The 16,298-nt window shown below is 44.4% G+C and overlaps 1 protein-coding gene across 1 annotated transcript in view; it reads left to right on the forward strand.

Annotated features, from left to right (window-relative positions):
* The first annotated feature begins 12,277 nt into the window (after positions 1-12,277).
* The window catches only part of ZSWIM6 (zinc finger SWIM-type containing 6), a 196,428-nt gene continuing 192,407 nt past the window's right edge, over positions 12,278-16,298 (forward strand). Inside the window, exon 1 of the mRNA XM_090278935.1 lies at positions 12,278-13,028. Within this exon, the coding sequence (XP_090135061.1) occupies positions 12,278-13,028 (751 nt within the window). The remainder of the gene's footprint in view (positions 13,029-16,298) is intronic.

Genomic DNA, 16,298 nt, shown 5'->3' on the forward strand with positions numbered 1-16,298 from the left:
AAGAGCAAACCCCTGACAAATTCAACCAGCTATGAAAATGGTCCTTGAGAAGGGCGAGTGGGGCCAGTCCTGCCCACAGAGCACTTTGTGTGGCTAGAGGAGTTAGTGGTTTGTGCCAGACCTCAACAAACTGAAATTGCAAGTGGATGGCTAGGTTTGCACCCAGTGCATCACCCCAATCTGCTGCCACTTCGGCTAAGCTGACTTTTGTTAGTCAAAGTCAGGGTTGGAGCAATGGATCTGTGCCGGGGCAGTGGGAGGCTGAGGTCTCATCTTCTTCCACACTACCCAAACCTCCACACCCACCAGAATAGTTTCAGAGGTTGGAGAAGAAGTCCCCATAAAATTCTGGCTCCAGGGTCACCCTGCTGCCTCTGATGCTAATTTGTTCCTTAGGCCAGGGCAAGAGAGCATTTTCTGAGGGTGGCGAGATACTTGACTTTGTCCCCAGTAGGTACCTTTCCAAGCCTTCTGGCTATACGTTTACTCCCAGCCCAACTTTGAACCCTGGGATGCAGTTAGCCTGTCTGCTTTACTTTGGAACACAAAGGATCTCTCACCTTTCTCTGGGAGGTTTCAGGACTCAGGCATCTGTAGGCAGACCTGGCAGAAGCTGGGGTGGGGCAGGGAATGGAGACTAAGAAAGGGGACCTGCCAGAAACATGCACAGACAACTCATAGGCAGATACACGTTTCCACAAAGACATAATAGCTGTGTGTATATGATACCCTCCTGAAGTCCCCTTACTTGATCGTTCTAGCTAGTCTGGCCACCTTGAAGGCATACTTCAAACCCTGGTTGTGTAATCCTTTGTATGGTGATTAGCTGTTAATGAAGCTGAAAATACCTAAATCATCCAGCAAGGCATCTGAATTAATTTTTTTATGGTTACACAGCTAGACAAGTTTGTGTCAGGACAAAGAAAGACCTGGGGATATATGCAGATATTTGCACACACAGATATAATGCACACACACAGATAAACTTAAGCAAGAGGAACAAAGGTGGAATAAGGAGGCAGAGAAAAAAGAGAACTTCATGGGCAGCCATGTGAATTGAAGAGAGTGAAAGGCAAGGTAACATTGTGAAGTTAGTGAAATTCATTCAGTGGCCCCTCACCCCCCACCCCAGCATCCTGCTCCCTGTTAGTACCACCCTGTAGGGCCTGTCCTGAATTTAATTTTCCATGGGGGGTGGGAGAGCAGTTGGTATTTAGTCAGTTTAAGTAATGCCTTGGGATTATAAATTGATAATGACTTTAAGTTTTAGCCCTCCAGGGGATATTGATTTTTTTTTTTTCTAAAGGGGCTCCTGAAGGTTCAAAAGAACTAAATCTCTAATAGTTCAATTATACATTTTTAGTCTAGAGACTTTGCCTTGTTCAAACACATTTTTAATGTCGAAACCACCTCTGAATATTCTTAAAGCCAGAATTACAGGCAAGAAAAGGTAGTGGAAGTAGGGTGGGGAAGTGCAATGGGGAGCAGTGCATCAGCATCTCTGGTGTCTTCCATGAAGAGGGAGAGGCAGTGGGCCGGACTTCCATGCAAACTAGCAGTTGGTGTCAGAATATTCCATATCTGTCCTTCAGGGAACTTGGAAACTTTCTGGTGCCATGAGATGTGGAAAATTACAATTCAGGATATTATATAACGTGTTAAAAACCAATTCTTATATAACCACACACAGGCACATAAGTTCTAAAACTGTTGACATTTGCTTATGAAGGGGACACTGTTTTTTTCCTTTTTCAGTTTTTTCAAAATTTTTAGTGATTAGTGGTCAAGTTTTCTGTGAGTATGAGCAACAATTAACTATTATGACTATGGAACAACAACAAAAAACTCAGCAAGGTGAAATGTTTATTTCTTGCTCTGAAAGGTAAGAAATTTTTATCTACCTGTGAAATAGAGAAAGAAAAAATAAAATTGACATTGTACACAGTAGGATTCTTTGTGACTCAAGTTTTCAGTGTGTCAGGAAGAGCTATGTAAAATATCTGAAGTGTGATAAAGGTTCCCAGAGGGAAGAAGTAAAGGTTCTCACTTACAGCTAATAGTTTATGCTCAACAGTTTGAATTTGACTTAAGGATAAGCCTGAGAGCCTAAATCTGGGAGGAGATATGTTTATCTTTAATGTAATAATTTGGAAGTAGAGGCACTCCTGGCATTGAACAATGCCTGACACATTATAGGCACAAAGATAAATTCTTACTGATGACAGTGAAGTCACGAATATTATCAAAGGAGAAAAACTCTAGGACCCCGATATAGTAGATATTTTTCCCCTCTTAATCTCTAAAATATTATTGCTTCTTATTTCCATGGTAACTACAAGACTCAAAATTGCCAAAACTTCAGAGATACTTGAGATAAAAGCCAGAAAAAAATTAACAAAACAAACAAAAAAATTAACAAAAGACAAATGTTACAGACAGCACATATAACAGTGTGACAAAGTTTTTGAAATTTGGCAAGATTTTCTTATTTCCTTGCTTGAAATAATGAAATGATTTTCAGAATGTAGCAGTAATAGCTTCGCACAACACTACTGAATGTTTATTGAGTAGATTTTATTCTTTTCTTGAAAGGAAAGGAGAGACCCACGGGCCTTGGAAGCAATCAAGTGAAGGCAAGATGTTGGAAATTGCTCTCCTGGCAAGCCTTGATGTTAACCACAATGAGGAGGCCAATCTGGCTGAAGTGCCCTTGCTCCCTCCCTCCCATGAAGTGAACAAATATTTATTGAGCACCTACTATTTTCTAGGTAATCTGTTCGACACACAACTAGATGAAAAATTACAACTCTGATAAGGGCTCCTAAGAGACATGCATGTAACTACTAGAGTGTGTAACCGGCAGAGCTGACAGGTTGAGCAGCTAGTCCTTTCTAAGGAAGTATGTTTAAGCTGAGTTGGGGGAAAGTAGGCAGTGATATCAGGGTCCAGGGACAGAGAGCACTCCAGGCAGTGGGAACCTTGAACAAAGGCCCTCTGGAGGAAGTGATTAAGTGTTCAAGGAACGGGAAGCAGGCCTGAGCTGCCTGAATTGGCCTAACCCCAGAGAGTGAGGGGAATGCACTTGGGGCAAGGACAATGGGGGAGGTGAGCAGGAGCCAGGTCACTCCCAATGCACAGCCTTCAGTCTTAAAGGCTGGGTTTGTGAAGGATTTTTTAGGTCTCTATCCCTCTTCACTCCAGGGTGAACTCAAGCTATTACAGGAATGTATGACAGGCCCTTCTTGTGTGTGATCCTGGAAAGGCAGCTTCTGGCTCATCTGAAACCTATCGAAATATTGCCCTAAATTCCAGATGTGAACAAAGTTTCAAACCCTTATAATTGTATGAAATTCTTTAAATCTAAATCACATTCAAAATATATTATTTCATGTATGATGATTCAGTAGGCAGCTCAGAGCCATCATCATGAATTTCAATTATCATCCTTTATTAACTCCTCAGAAGCAAGAGTTTTACCATCAAAATAACACCCCCTTCACTTGGGACCTAGCTGGGATGCAGAAAGTCTGCAAGAAGTCAAAATAAATGTGACAAAGACTATGCAAATTTTAACCAGATGGAAGGTCCTCATTAAGAACTTTGATTTTCTTTTTAAAATCTTACACACAGTTTTAACAAGTGTATTTTCTGGGTTCCAAGGCCACAGCAGATGGGGAGCAATAATTCAGAAAGGGAGAAGGGATAGGTGGTATATGACAATAATTAAAAGTAACAGGGGACAGGCAAAAATTAAATTAAAAAATTAAGGAAGGAAGGAAGAAAATAATGAAAACACTCTGGGGCTTATAGCTATGGACAACCATCTTGTATTCCTTAGCATATATTGAGGGCATCATTTGTCTATAATGAGACATTATGTTTAAGAAATCAAGGAAGTGTGTCATGTTTTATAAAGATTTCTAGCCTACAGGGTTAAGCTTTTTAGAGGGGTTTTGTAGTTAAAAAGTACATCATTTTGGGGGGAAAGTTATCTAGTCAGGGTGGTTCTTATGAAGTTTCTGCATAACCATAGTTTTATTGTAGTATAGTTCTGTGGAGGTGTTAATATAGATTTTCAGGTTGAAAAAAATACCCAACACACCAGATTTTGCAGAGACTGCTTTATTGTCAAGGTTATCTAAGCCTCGATTTGAATGAAGTCATTGGAAGTGACACTTTCATATCTGAGTTGTCATAATATTGTTTTTGATAAGGAATGAGTTCTTGAATATTTAAAAATATGTAGGTGATAAAATGCTCTTAATAAATACATTTCAGAATTTGGCTTTCAAGAAGAAAATACAAATAAGTGGAAGCATATACCATACTCATGAGTAGGAAGAATTAGCATCATTAAAATGTCCATACTACTGAAAGAAACCTATAGATTCAACACAATTCCTATCAAGATTCCAATGATGTATTTCACAGAACTAGAACAAATATTTAAAAAACTTATATGGAACCACAAAAGGCCCCACATAGCAACAGCAATCCTGAGAAAGAAAAGTAAAGTTGGAGAAATCATACTACCTAATATCAAACTATACTACAAGGCCATTGTAATCAAAACAGCCTGGTACTGGCATAAAAACTGACACATAGATCAATGGAACAGAATAGAGAGTCCAGAAATAAACCCACACTTTTAAGTCAATTTATATTCGACAGCGGAAGCAAGTACATACAATGGGCTAAAGATAGTTTATTTGATAAACGGGGTTGGGAAAACTGGACAGATACATGCAGAAAAATGAAACTAGACCACCTTCTCACACCACACACAAGAATAAATTCAAAATGAATCAAAGACTTAAATGTTACACCTAAAACTGTAAAAATCTTAGAAGAAAACATAGGCAGTAAAATCTCAGACATTGCTCATAGTAATATTTTAGCAAATATATCTCCCCGGGCAAGGGAAAAAAAGAAAAAATAAACAAATGGAATTATATCAAATTAATGTTTTTATACAGCAAAGGATATCATCAACAAAATAAAAAAGACAAGCCACAGAATGGGAGAATACATTTACCAATACATCTTATGAGGGGTTAAATCCAAAATTTATAAAGCACTTATAAAACTCAACCCCAAAAAATCAACCCAATTAAAAAATGGGCAAAGGACCTGAATAGACACTTCTCCAAAGAGTACATGCAGATGGCCAACAGGTATATGAAAAGACGCTCAATGTCATGAATCATCAGAGAAATGCAAATTAAAACCACAATGAAATATCACCTCACACCTGTCAAAATGGCTATCATCAATAAATTAATAAACAGGAAGTGCTGGTGAGGATGTCGAGAAAGGGGAACCCTTTTGCACTGTTGGTGGGAATGCAGATTGGTGCAGCCACCATGGAAAGCAGTATGGAGATACCTCAAAAAATTAAAAACGGATCTGCCTTTTGACCCAGTAATCCCATTTCTGGGAATATATCTGAAGGAACCCAAAATATTAATTTGAAAGAGCATTATTTACAATAACCAAGATATGGAAGCAGCCCAAGTGTCCATCAATAGATGAGTAGATAGAACAACTATGGGACATTTAGACAATGGAATTATACTTGGCTGTAAAAAGGAAGAAATTTTTACCCTTTGTGAGAGTATGGATGGCCCTGGAGAATATTATGCTAAATGAAATAGACCAGTCAGAGAAAGATAACTACCATATGATTTCACTCATATGTGGAACTAATGAACAAACAACTACCAAGGAAAATAGGGACAGATTCATAGATGGAGAGCAGAATGACAGCTACTGTGTGTGGGGGCGGGGGGTGCGGGGAGGTTAGAGGGTGGAGGGATTGATCAGAAAGGAAAAAGGACTCACAGACATGGACAACAGTGTGGTGACTGCTGGGGGTAGGGGGGTATAAGGGGACTAATTGGTAATGGAAAAAAATACAATGAAGATTAAATTAAAAAGAAAAAACAATGAAAAAATTAAAAAAGAATTTGGCTTTCACATTTTAATTTTCATGCTTGTCTCTTAAAAGCATGCAATCTTTATCTACGATAAGGTGTCCCCTAAAGTTATGTCGTTGTCTGACTTGTACATCTTTACTTCCTCCAGATGAGGATGATAATAAACAAAATATTGTTTGATCACTTTGGAAAATTCTCATGCAATATTTTTTGAAATGATTTGGGGGGATGACATTTTCTGCAAACATATCCTCCATACATGTCAAAGCATCTTTTGTTGTCCTAGTGAATATGTTCATGCTGTAATATTTAATTTCTTAAATGTGTTTTTCATGTGCCATCTCACCTATGAGAGTATCTGCAAAAGAGTGATGCTATTTTGAGGAAATTGTTAATTTCCTCAAAAATGATTCTTCCATAGTGTTACCTTTTCAGTGTTTAAAAGTGGGAGTGTTTTTTCTCCTAGTTGTCAGAGGTATGTAATATGGAAATGAATATTTTCACATTACCCAATTAATAGTATTCTTATGTCTATCTTGTGGCAAACTTAATAAAATACTTAGAAGTTAGTTATTAAAAAGGGGAAAGACTCAAAGCTATAATTAAATGTGGTATTTCCTATTTCTTTTAGCAGTACTAGGTTCTAAGTCTGTTTGGAGGCCTGTTAAGTATTCTGGTTCTGAGACGATTTCCATTTGATGAGACCCTCACCATTGCACTTTGGATTGAAATGAATAGCAGAATGATAATAGTCTGGTTAGTTTGCACAATACTGAAATTGTATATAGACCATATTTACACTAAAATATTTTTGCTAAAAACTAACAAGAGTAGGTTATCTAATTTTTAACAAAAACAAACATTTTTACCTCTCCAAATACAAAATCTGAAGTAACTTTATTTGGAAGTAAATTGACAATCTGATTTTTTATATTTGTGAGACATAATGATTTATTTTTCAAAATTCTAAATTGTAATTTTAAAGGCTTCCATTTTAACAGGATATACTGTTCTTAGAAGTAGGATGGAAAATACTAGTTGGTTGATTAGTAGCTGAGTACTTTTTATAATTACAGCAAATTCTAGAAGCATATATCTTAAGGAACAAAACAGCGGGCTAATGAAAATATGGTGTCAAGTTTTGATATTTCCTAATTTTGCTTATTTTGACATTCTGCAGAGTAGAGATAAAGGAAATCTATATATTTTAACGAGTACTCAGGACAATTTTTTTCTGATCTGGCAAGTTTGGAAGATAATGGATAATGGAGAAAATTCTGCCTTTATTGTTAGACAGACTAACTTGAATCACTACTTGGCCAGAATAGAGCCAAAAAATCTTTGGCAATTTTCTCTGAGTCTCAGATTTTCATTTGTTTCTTGTGGGGGATTTCTGTGACACCAAATGAGTCACTATTTGCAAAGGACCTGACATTGTGTCTGCATCCATTCTCTTAAAAATATTAATAGTAAAATATTAGTAGTTTGAATCTCTAGAATTTAACAAAGTTGAAATGGATCAAATGTTTCCCCCTCTTCAAAGGTGGATCAATTATTTCAAATTGATCAATTATAGGTTCTCTACTTTTTATTTTTCCCAAGTATCTATTAGGTGGAAATGACTGACTACAAAGATTCTCATGGTATTTTTCCCTGTTATTGGGCATTTTGTGTTGATGAAATGTCATCTATAATTTTTACTTGTTTTTAACCACATAGAGTAGAATTCTCTGTCATTTGACTGGAGAAAAGAATAATGCCTCTTCAATAGGCTTACTGTGCTGTTTTAGCTTTTCTTCCTCTCAAAATAGCCTAGGGAATATAATTGGCTTTGGTTATAATATTAAAAGTATTTCCCAGTATGAGCGTGGAAATGGACATAACTTTGAGTCCATCTTCAAATGACTTGAGGTTCCTTAGACCTAATCCAATTTTCATGTCTTAGGAACTTCTTACTAATGACAAATTATTCTCTTAATTAGCTTAGATGACTAGCAATAATGATGAGGCAATGTCATTTTTTTCTTTCTGCACACCTCCTTCTAAGCACTAGGACTGTGTGAAGTTCTTGCCTCCAAAGTGTATTTTTCAAACTCGAATGTAAAGAAAATTCATGTGGGGACTGAGTGAGTGTCAATTTCTACTTTCCAATTCCAAATCTGTGTGCATTATGCTCTGGGGAACCCTAAAGATTTCTCTTTGAAAACTACCGCTCTAGGAATTTGATAATAACTATTGAATTTAATTCAAATTTTTCATTTTTAAATTAAAGGCAGGTAGAGGAGCCATGATAGATATCTGAATAGGACGCCACTGCCCCTCTCAAATAAAGGCCTTTGCGATCTATTCATTCATTTATCCATCCATTTATCCAAACATCCATCCCTCTATTCATTCATGCTTCCAACTGTCACATGCCAGGTGCTGGGGGAGGTGTGTCTCTCTTCCTTGCAGCCATCAGTTTATGGAGTCTTGGAAGCCAATGTTGTTGAAGTCTGCCTGAGAGCCTAGTTCTTGACCACACTGGCCAATGTGATGTGGTGTGGTGTGATATGATGAGTCATTGCATTTGGAAAGCTGCAGACCTTCTGCACTTTGATTTCCTACCATTGCCTAATGGTAAACATGGGAGTATAACCAGAGGCATTTAGCTCTTATTTGGTCCCTGGAGTAGGGGCCTATTTGAAAAGAGCACGTATAAGTAATTTATTAATGATTTCTATGAACACCAGAAGAAACACTGTAAATACCCTAAAAGTGAGAGGTGGCACAAATACCAGACAACAATAACATACCCTCACTTACTTCTCCTTTGGCTCATGGGTGTAGCTGACCTCTGGGGAGATAGAAGCCTTGTAGTGTGATGCAGGGCACTTGGGACTACAGAGATGGCTGAGGCATAACCCCAACCCTCAGAGAGTATCTAACCAGGGAAGAGAGAGGAGACGAATGGCTCAGCAAGTATAAACATAGCTGTGATGCTAGGCAGAATGGTATAAATGTCACAAAAAAGATCCAAAGTGTCAGAGGGACTCAAGAAGAGAGAGATCACACATCCAGGTGGGTTTTCTCAGAGGTAGTGGCAGTTGAGTAAGTCCTTGGAATTTGACAGGGTAGGAACTTGACAAGTTGCAAGGGAAGACACATTACAGGCAGCAGGAATATCTTGAGCAAATATGCAAAATAGGAAAGCAGGAATGACTTCTGGGGTACTGGGTAAAGGCCTGCTGGGGCTAAGAAAATTCCTGTTGGGGAAATGGAAGTTCTGCTGGGTTTTTGTGGGAGATGAAGCTTGAAAGTTGGGTTTGGTCAAGATCATATTTGAGTTTTGACTTTTTTCCAGAAGCCTGCAGGGAGCCATTTAAAGGCACTTGAGCAAAAGGGTAACACTATCACACTTTGGGAAGCACAGCAGTTGGGTGGGGAAGAATATGGAGGAAGAAAGTTTATATAGACATACTAGTGAGGAGGCTCTGCAGAGGGAGGAAGAGAAATAACAGCAGTGAGAGGGGCTGGGATAGACAACACAGCGAATAAACCTTATGAGAGTTGCAAAGGCAAACAGGAATAAAGCTTGAGTGCCTATGAATAGATGCAACAGTAATAACAATCTGAGGGAAGGAAGAGAACCTGACTTCCAGGGAAAGGTGGAACTTTGGGTTTGAGGCAGCCATGGGCACCCTCATGGCAAGAGAAAAGGAAGCTGCCCATCAGGAAGAAATGTGAGCAGAAGTAGAGACAATGGTTGGGAGTGAAAAATGGGGGAAACACTCCAAGGAGTGGGTCAGCAAAAATTGAGAACCATGCTAGGTTGTAGTGCAGGGTATACATTAAGCAGTTTGCAGGAAGAGAAACCCCAAAACAAGACAGAGGAGGATGAACTGAAGACACTGGAGGCATAGGAGTGTGTCGGGAAACCGAGGGAGGAATACAATTCAGAGGGAGAGAGTGGTCTCAGTGTAAGAGAATGCAGAGGGAAAACTGGGTCAGGTTGAGCTGGTGGCTCTGGATTTGTCTTCACATTAAACTAAATCTTTCCAAGGTAGGACAATGTCTTAAATACAGTCTCTTTGGTTCATTACAAAATTGGGGGCTTCCAAAGGTGTCTATTTTCCTCTTCAGTATGAATTAATTTCTTCTATCAACACCTCCTATGACCCTGAATGAGTCACTTACCCTGTCTGGGGGCACCAGTTTTGTCATCTTTAACTTTCCAGTTCAATGATTCTATGTGTATGTATATGAAACTGTTTAGAAATCTACACAGCATACAAACTTAAGTACTATTATGACTGTATTTGAGGGCAGTTTTTTACTTTTCGACTTCCTTTGTACTCTTATCATCTATATTTTTAAAAATTTAAAAATTATTTTTATTTTTAAGAGGTCCATTTTCCATAGAGATATTCTTCCAGTTTTCTGCCCAGGTCTTTTCCTAAGCATTGAAGACGTGGCCAGAAAAATACCAGAGGAATATACAAAAACATAATGTCACCAAAATTTCCCTAACAAGTAAGGCAGCTATGAGAAGTCTGCCAGTGTTCCGTTCTTCTGGGACCTGCAGCCTGAGACTTGGTAAGGCCTAACAAGTGGACGAGTCAAGAGCTGGAATTCGAGGTCTCCTGGGCTTCAGCAATGAGTGGGCGATTTTCTTTCAAACTCCGAAGCGCTCTATCCCTTTAAATTCAGGCAGTGAGGAAGGCAGGTGTCAGCCAATAACCTTAATAGATGCGAAAGTGCCAAAGGAGATAGTTTATCTTCTACAATAGCGATAGTATCAGTAACACGGTTTACAGTAAAAACACAAGGTGAGGCAAAGAGTAAAGATGTCTCTAACGAGCTAATTAAGTCCGTGGCTTGGACCCAGATTTGACCGACCTCTGCGGAGTGCAAAGAACAATGTCCGCAGGGTTCCTGGTTCAGCATGATACTTGCTTCTTCTCCTTTGCCGGCGCCCCCGCACCAGCGAGCTGCGCTCTTCACTCGCTTTTGATCGCCTGCTCCCCACTAGCTGCCTATCCCAGGAAGGATGGGCCGTTAGGGTGCCGCTAGCGCGTCCGAGATAGCGGCGCGCGGCCGCAGAGCCCTAGATCTCTGCATCCCAGCACCCGGCGCCGAGCCGGACCGCAGATCTAAGTACGCACTAAGAGCGCTCGCAGCCGCCGGCTGCCGCCGAGCGTCCCAGGCGCGCCGTCTTCAACCGGCTGGGCTGTGCGCGCACGCTCGTGGGGCGTGTGCGCGCGCTCCCGTGGTGTGTATACTTACGAAGATGTTTGCTAAATCCACTGCCCGAGTGTACCCTCCACTGCCCGAGTGTACCCTCCACTGGGTCTGGAGCTGGGTCTCAGCGGCGCGGCCGCAGGGGAGACGAGGGCCAGTTCAAGTTCCCCAGCTCCATGCTGGGATGAGGGAGCGCTAGGGCACGGCGGCCGCGGCCCACTCGGAATGCGTGTCGGCCAGCTACTGGGTAGGTTCCGGGCGCTCTGCGCGTTTTCGGACACTTTGGCCAGCTCGGCCAGCAGCCCAGCCCCTGTGATCGAGCAGACGTGGGGCTTGGGTTTTCGTACGCTGCAGCCATGCTGGACAGCGGAGCGGGCGTTCTCCTTCCCCACCCGGGTCTACAAAAGTGAACTGGAAAACAGTTGGCAGAGCGCAGCCTCCGACTTCTTCCCCTGCGCCGCAGCAGCCCCGGCTAGGAGTGGGGGCAGTTTCCCCGGGCTAGTTGGAGGGGAAGCGGGCAGCCAGGCGGCTACAGCCGCACCTCCTCCGCCTTCCTCTCCACCCTAGTCCCCAGGGCTCCACGCCGCATTTCTTTGTTTTGAAAGCGCCTCCTCCGCCCAGAGGCTTTTTCCCCGGCGGGCTAGCTCTGACGGGGGGTGGGGCCTTGGCTCGCGGGCCCCGCCTCCCCACTTAGACTGGACCCTTCCCCGGGCTCAACCACAAATTTCCCCTTCCCTCCCCGCTGCGACCCACGAGGCGCGCTCTCACTTGCGGGACATCAAAAGGAGATAGGGAATTGGAAAAAGAAGTTGAATAGCAAGGGGAGCAGAGACCCACCCACTTTGGGCCAGGTCCCGAGGCCCGCCCCCTCCCGCGGGAACCCCACCTGAGCCCCGCCCCATCGCGTCATAGCGGCCTGACATCCTCACAGCCCACCGGGACCCAACCCCGCCGCCCCCGCTATCCTTGTGGCCACGGAGTGCTCTATTTATGTTTCTGCCCAGTGATTTGCATAGGCCACGCCTCTGGCCCGAGATCCCCCTATTGATGCCCCGCCTCACCCTTGACGTCACGATGGAAGCCCCACCTCTTGTGCCCATACAAGGATCAACGGGCCCTAGATGGTAGCGTGGCGTCGCGGCGGCGTGTGCGTGTCGCGCTTCCTTGTGCCGTTTATAGGGTCCCGGCACTTCCGCTGTTGGGTTAGAAGCGGCGCGGTCATGGCGGAGCGCGGACAGCAGCCTCCTCCCGCGAAACGGCTCTGCTGCCGGCCGGGCGGCGGCGGCGGCGGCGGTGGCGGCGGCGGCGGCGGCGGCGGCGGGGGCAGCAGCGGCGGCGGAGGGGCGGGTGGCGGCTACAGCTCTGCCTGTCGACCGGGTCCGCGGCCGGGCGGTGCGGCTGCGGCGGTGTGCGGAGGCGGCGCGGCGCTGGGGTTGCTGCCGCCGGGTAAGACCCAGAGTCCTGAGTCGCTGCTGGACATCGCGGCCCGCAAGGTGGCGGAGAAGTGGCCGTTTCAGCGCGTGGAGGAGCGCTTTGAGCGCATCCCGGAGCCGGTGCAGCGTCGCATCGTCTACTGGTCCTTTCCCCGCAGCGAGCGAGAGATCTGTATGTACTCGTCCTTCAACACCGGCAGCGGTGCCGCGGGCGGCCCCGGCGACGACAGCGGCGGCCCCGGCGGCGCGGGCGGTGGCGCGGGCGGCGCGGGTAGCGGCAGCTCCTCGTCTTCGCCGGCCGCCACCTCGGCTGCCGGGGCCGGGGCCCCGTCGGTGGGGGCCGCCGGGGCGGCGGACTGTGGCGACGAGACACGGCTGCCTTTCCGCCGGGGCATCGCGCTGTTGGAGAGCGGCTGCGTCGACAACGTCCTGCAAGTCGGTGAGTCACGGGGCAGCTTTGGGCCGGTCGGTCCGTCAGTCCCTCGGGGGCGGGGTGCCTTCCCCCCTCCCCTTCAGTCAGCCCTTCAGCCTGGCGTGCGCCGGCACCCCTGCCCGATGCCCTCACTGGCCCGGACGGTTCTCCAGAGCGGAGCGCCCATTTCCTTCCCGCCCCTCCCCGCCCCCTGTCTCCCCGGACGGACCAGCGCGAGTGGGAAATGAATCAGCAGGACGCACCCCGCGGCGGGGTCGGCGGGGTGGGTGTCGGGTGCCCGGGACCCGCTCCGTTCCCCGCCCTCCTCCTGAGGAGCACATCCTGGAGGGCTGCTTGCCTTTTTGGGGGGGGTGGATGTGGACAAAGGCGCGGGCGGACTGCTGGGCTCTGGCGTAGGGTGTGTGGCGGGGCCGTGCGGGGCGGGGGAGGGGGCGCGGGCCGCACAGACAATGCCGGCCGGGGCGAGCCGGCAGTCGGGTGAGCTCTCCCTCCTCTTTTCCCTTGTCTGTCGTTTGCTTCTCTTTCTTTCGCCTCTTCCCCCTCCCCGCCCCTTCGTTTTGAAGGGAGAGGAATACATTTTAATGTCACTCGGCGGCCGCTCCGCTTAGGGCTTCGACGGGCTGGCGGCCGCGACGCTCAGGGGTCGCTGTGGCGTCTGGTCTGGCCCATGCGAGCTCCACCGGCCGCCCGAGGATTTAAATGTCTTTTCCCCTTCCCGTTTACCCTGTTTCGGAGCAGTGCGGGAGGCAGGGGGCGGAGGGCTGTACCCCTCTCCTGAAGGACCCCTTGCCCTCAGGACACCCCGATTAAATGGCGCGAGTCTGGGAAGGAGCAGCTCGTGCTTCCCTTTTCTTTGGGACCGCGGCGGTGCCAGGGGGCTCTTGCCGCCTGAGTTTGGTTTGCGCTAGGTGGCCCGGTGCTCGGTGCGAGCGGGGAGCAGTGACGGGCTTTGCGCTCGAAGCCGGCGGCTGCAGGAGTGCGAGTCGGAGGGGCTCCGCGGCCGCTCCCGCGTCCCTCCTGCCCCGGCCGCCTGGCAACCGGGCACGACCCCGCACTTTGTTCTGATTTTCAGGTTTATTTGTGCCCCTTTCAGTTTTCTGTAACCCCCCGAAAAGGGGAAACCAAACAAAAGAGTCTCTATTTCTTTTCAGGGCTTGTAAAGTAGAAGATATTTGACAAAGGCGAGAGAAGGACTTGTGATTTAAAGCTGTACAGCCCTCCTTTCTCTGATAGACCATGAAAGAGTTTTCTCAAATACCGAGTTTAAAAGCTTTCCCTGTACCCCCACCCCAACCGCACCCCAGTTTTTTTCTTTTTTTTCTTTTTTTCCCAGCCAGATAGCTTTTTCACCCATAGCGATGGGGGTGTTTGAGCTGACTGAAAAGAACAATGCTTATTAGTGAAACTACCCCCCTCCCCATATTTTTCTCCTGATTGCCAATGGCATATTTTGTACTCCTTCCCCATATTGCTGTGTACTTTAAATTGTAGCGGTGAGCAGGGTACCTAATGATTGTGGAGAGGTTTGGAAGCATCAGTCTCTGATTTTTAATTCTTTCTGTAGTCAGTTCCTTTTATCTTTATCTTTGGGAGTTGGGGGGGGGGGTTGGTCTGGATAGGGACCCCAAGAGAGAATTCAGGTTTGTTTTAATCATGTCTGGTTAATTTGAATTGTAATGCAGTTTGCAAATGTGATTTTCTGCATGGTCATTTATTTCCAAAGGCATCCCCTAGTGTTGCTTTTTCTAGGTTCAGCACCCTTTCCTTGTCTTAAAGGGGGTTCAACTTTTGAGGCTATCCATCCGTCCTTTTCAAAAAAAGAAAAATCTAATTAACATGCTTTGAAGTTTTTCTTCTTGTTCCTGCGGGGTTGAACCGGATTGAAGACATCTAGGGGTTCTCAGTATAACAAACTAGAGTTTGCAAATTTTTATGGCTTGGCTGGCAACGTTGAGGTTTTTTTCCCCTTCTGTGCTTGATTCTACTTGCAAGCAATGAGGAATGACAGGAGAGCACACTGGGAAGGTTTCTTGGCTGATTGCATTTAAGCCAGGAATTCACTGTGAAAATAAAGCCAAAGAGTGATAAATAAAAGATGCAATCTTCTCTAGGAGACAGACAGACAGCGTGCTTTGCCTGCTTTCATCAGTGAAGAGGCCTGGGTGAGTTGTAAAAGAAAATAGTAACTTTTTGAATAGTCCCCAAAAGGGAAGGAGACCACTGAATGGAGTTGGCATTGGTTCATGTGAGGGAGTATGATGCTTCTTACAGTTTTGAAGAGTTGACCACTGCTTTGGAAAGCATATGTGCTAAATAAGTGCTGCAAAAATTGTGGAAAATATTCGCACTCACTGCTCTTAATTCTGCCGATTTTCTTAACTTCCAAGTTGTGTTGCTTGTGCCAGTCAGCTTAGAGATGGGAGGTTGTTAAATGTCTGGCAGCTGGCACTGTGAGGTAGAAAACTTATGATCAGATTTTCTTCTTTGATGGAGAATGGCTAGATTAACCATCTAATTTAGCTCTAAATGGTGGTTTGAATTGATATACTAACTCAAGAGGCTTATTATATAATTTTTTGATTTTAGGTAGAACCCTTTTTTTTTTTTTTCTTTCTTTAGAACCTGAAATGGAAAAGAACAGTGTTGATAGCATCATATGCAATTTCTGGTATTGCAAGATTACAAGTTTATTTGCATAGGGAGTATTCATTGACTTTCGTAGAGATGACTAAATTATAGCTACAATAGGGAAAATCTGGTTGTTGGGCTTTATTTTACACTTGTGCTGTTAAGAATATTTAAGGATTGAGGGACAGAGAATTAAGATTTACTGGAAATTGAACATACTTGCTAGTTATTTTTCAGTTCCTAGATTTTAAGAAGACATTCAAAGGAAAAATATTAAACTTTTGGTGTGGTAGTTGTGAGCAGTATTTAATTGATGCAGAACTCTCCATCGGTTGATTATAGAAAGTTTTAGATGAAGCATAGTTAGCTTATTTTTGTTAAGTAACAAAATATTTGAGCTATCATTGAAGGTGCTTGTATGTAACTATTATTGATATCATTTAAGTAATGGTTTAGAAGTCACATAAAAAATTTCACCAAAATTTTGCCTGGGAAATAACTTACCTAATATGACCTAAAACTTGAATTGTAAAGGAAAACACATACGTGCAGTTGTATAAAATACCAAAAGTTCCTGTAGGACTGAGAACATGATAAACCAAGTTAAACAGCTAACTGGGGCAAATATTTCTAGCATGTTTGACCCAA

The sequence above is a fragment of the Furipterus horrens genome, unplaced genomic scaffold (assembly GCF_987537825.1).
Source record: "Furipterus horrens unplaced genomic scaffold, mFurHor1.1.pri manual_scaffold_5, whole genome shotgun sequence".
Classification (NCBI taxonomy): Eukaryota; Metazoa; Chordata; class Mammalia; order Chiroptera; family Furipteridae; genus Furipterus; species Furipterus horrens.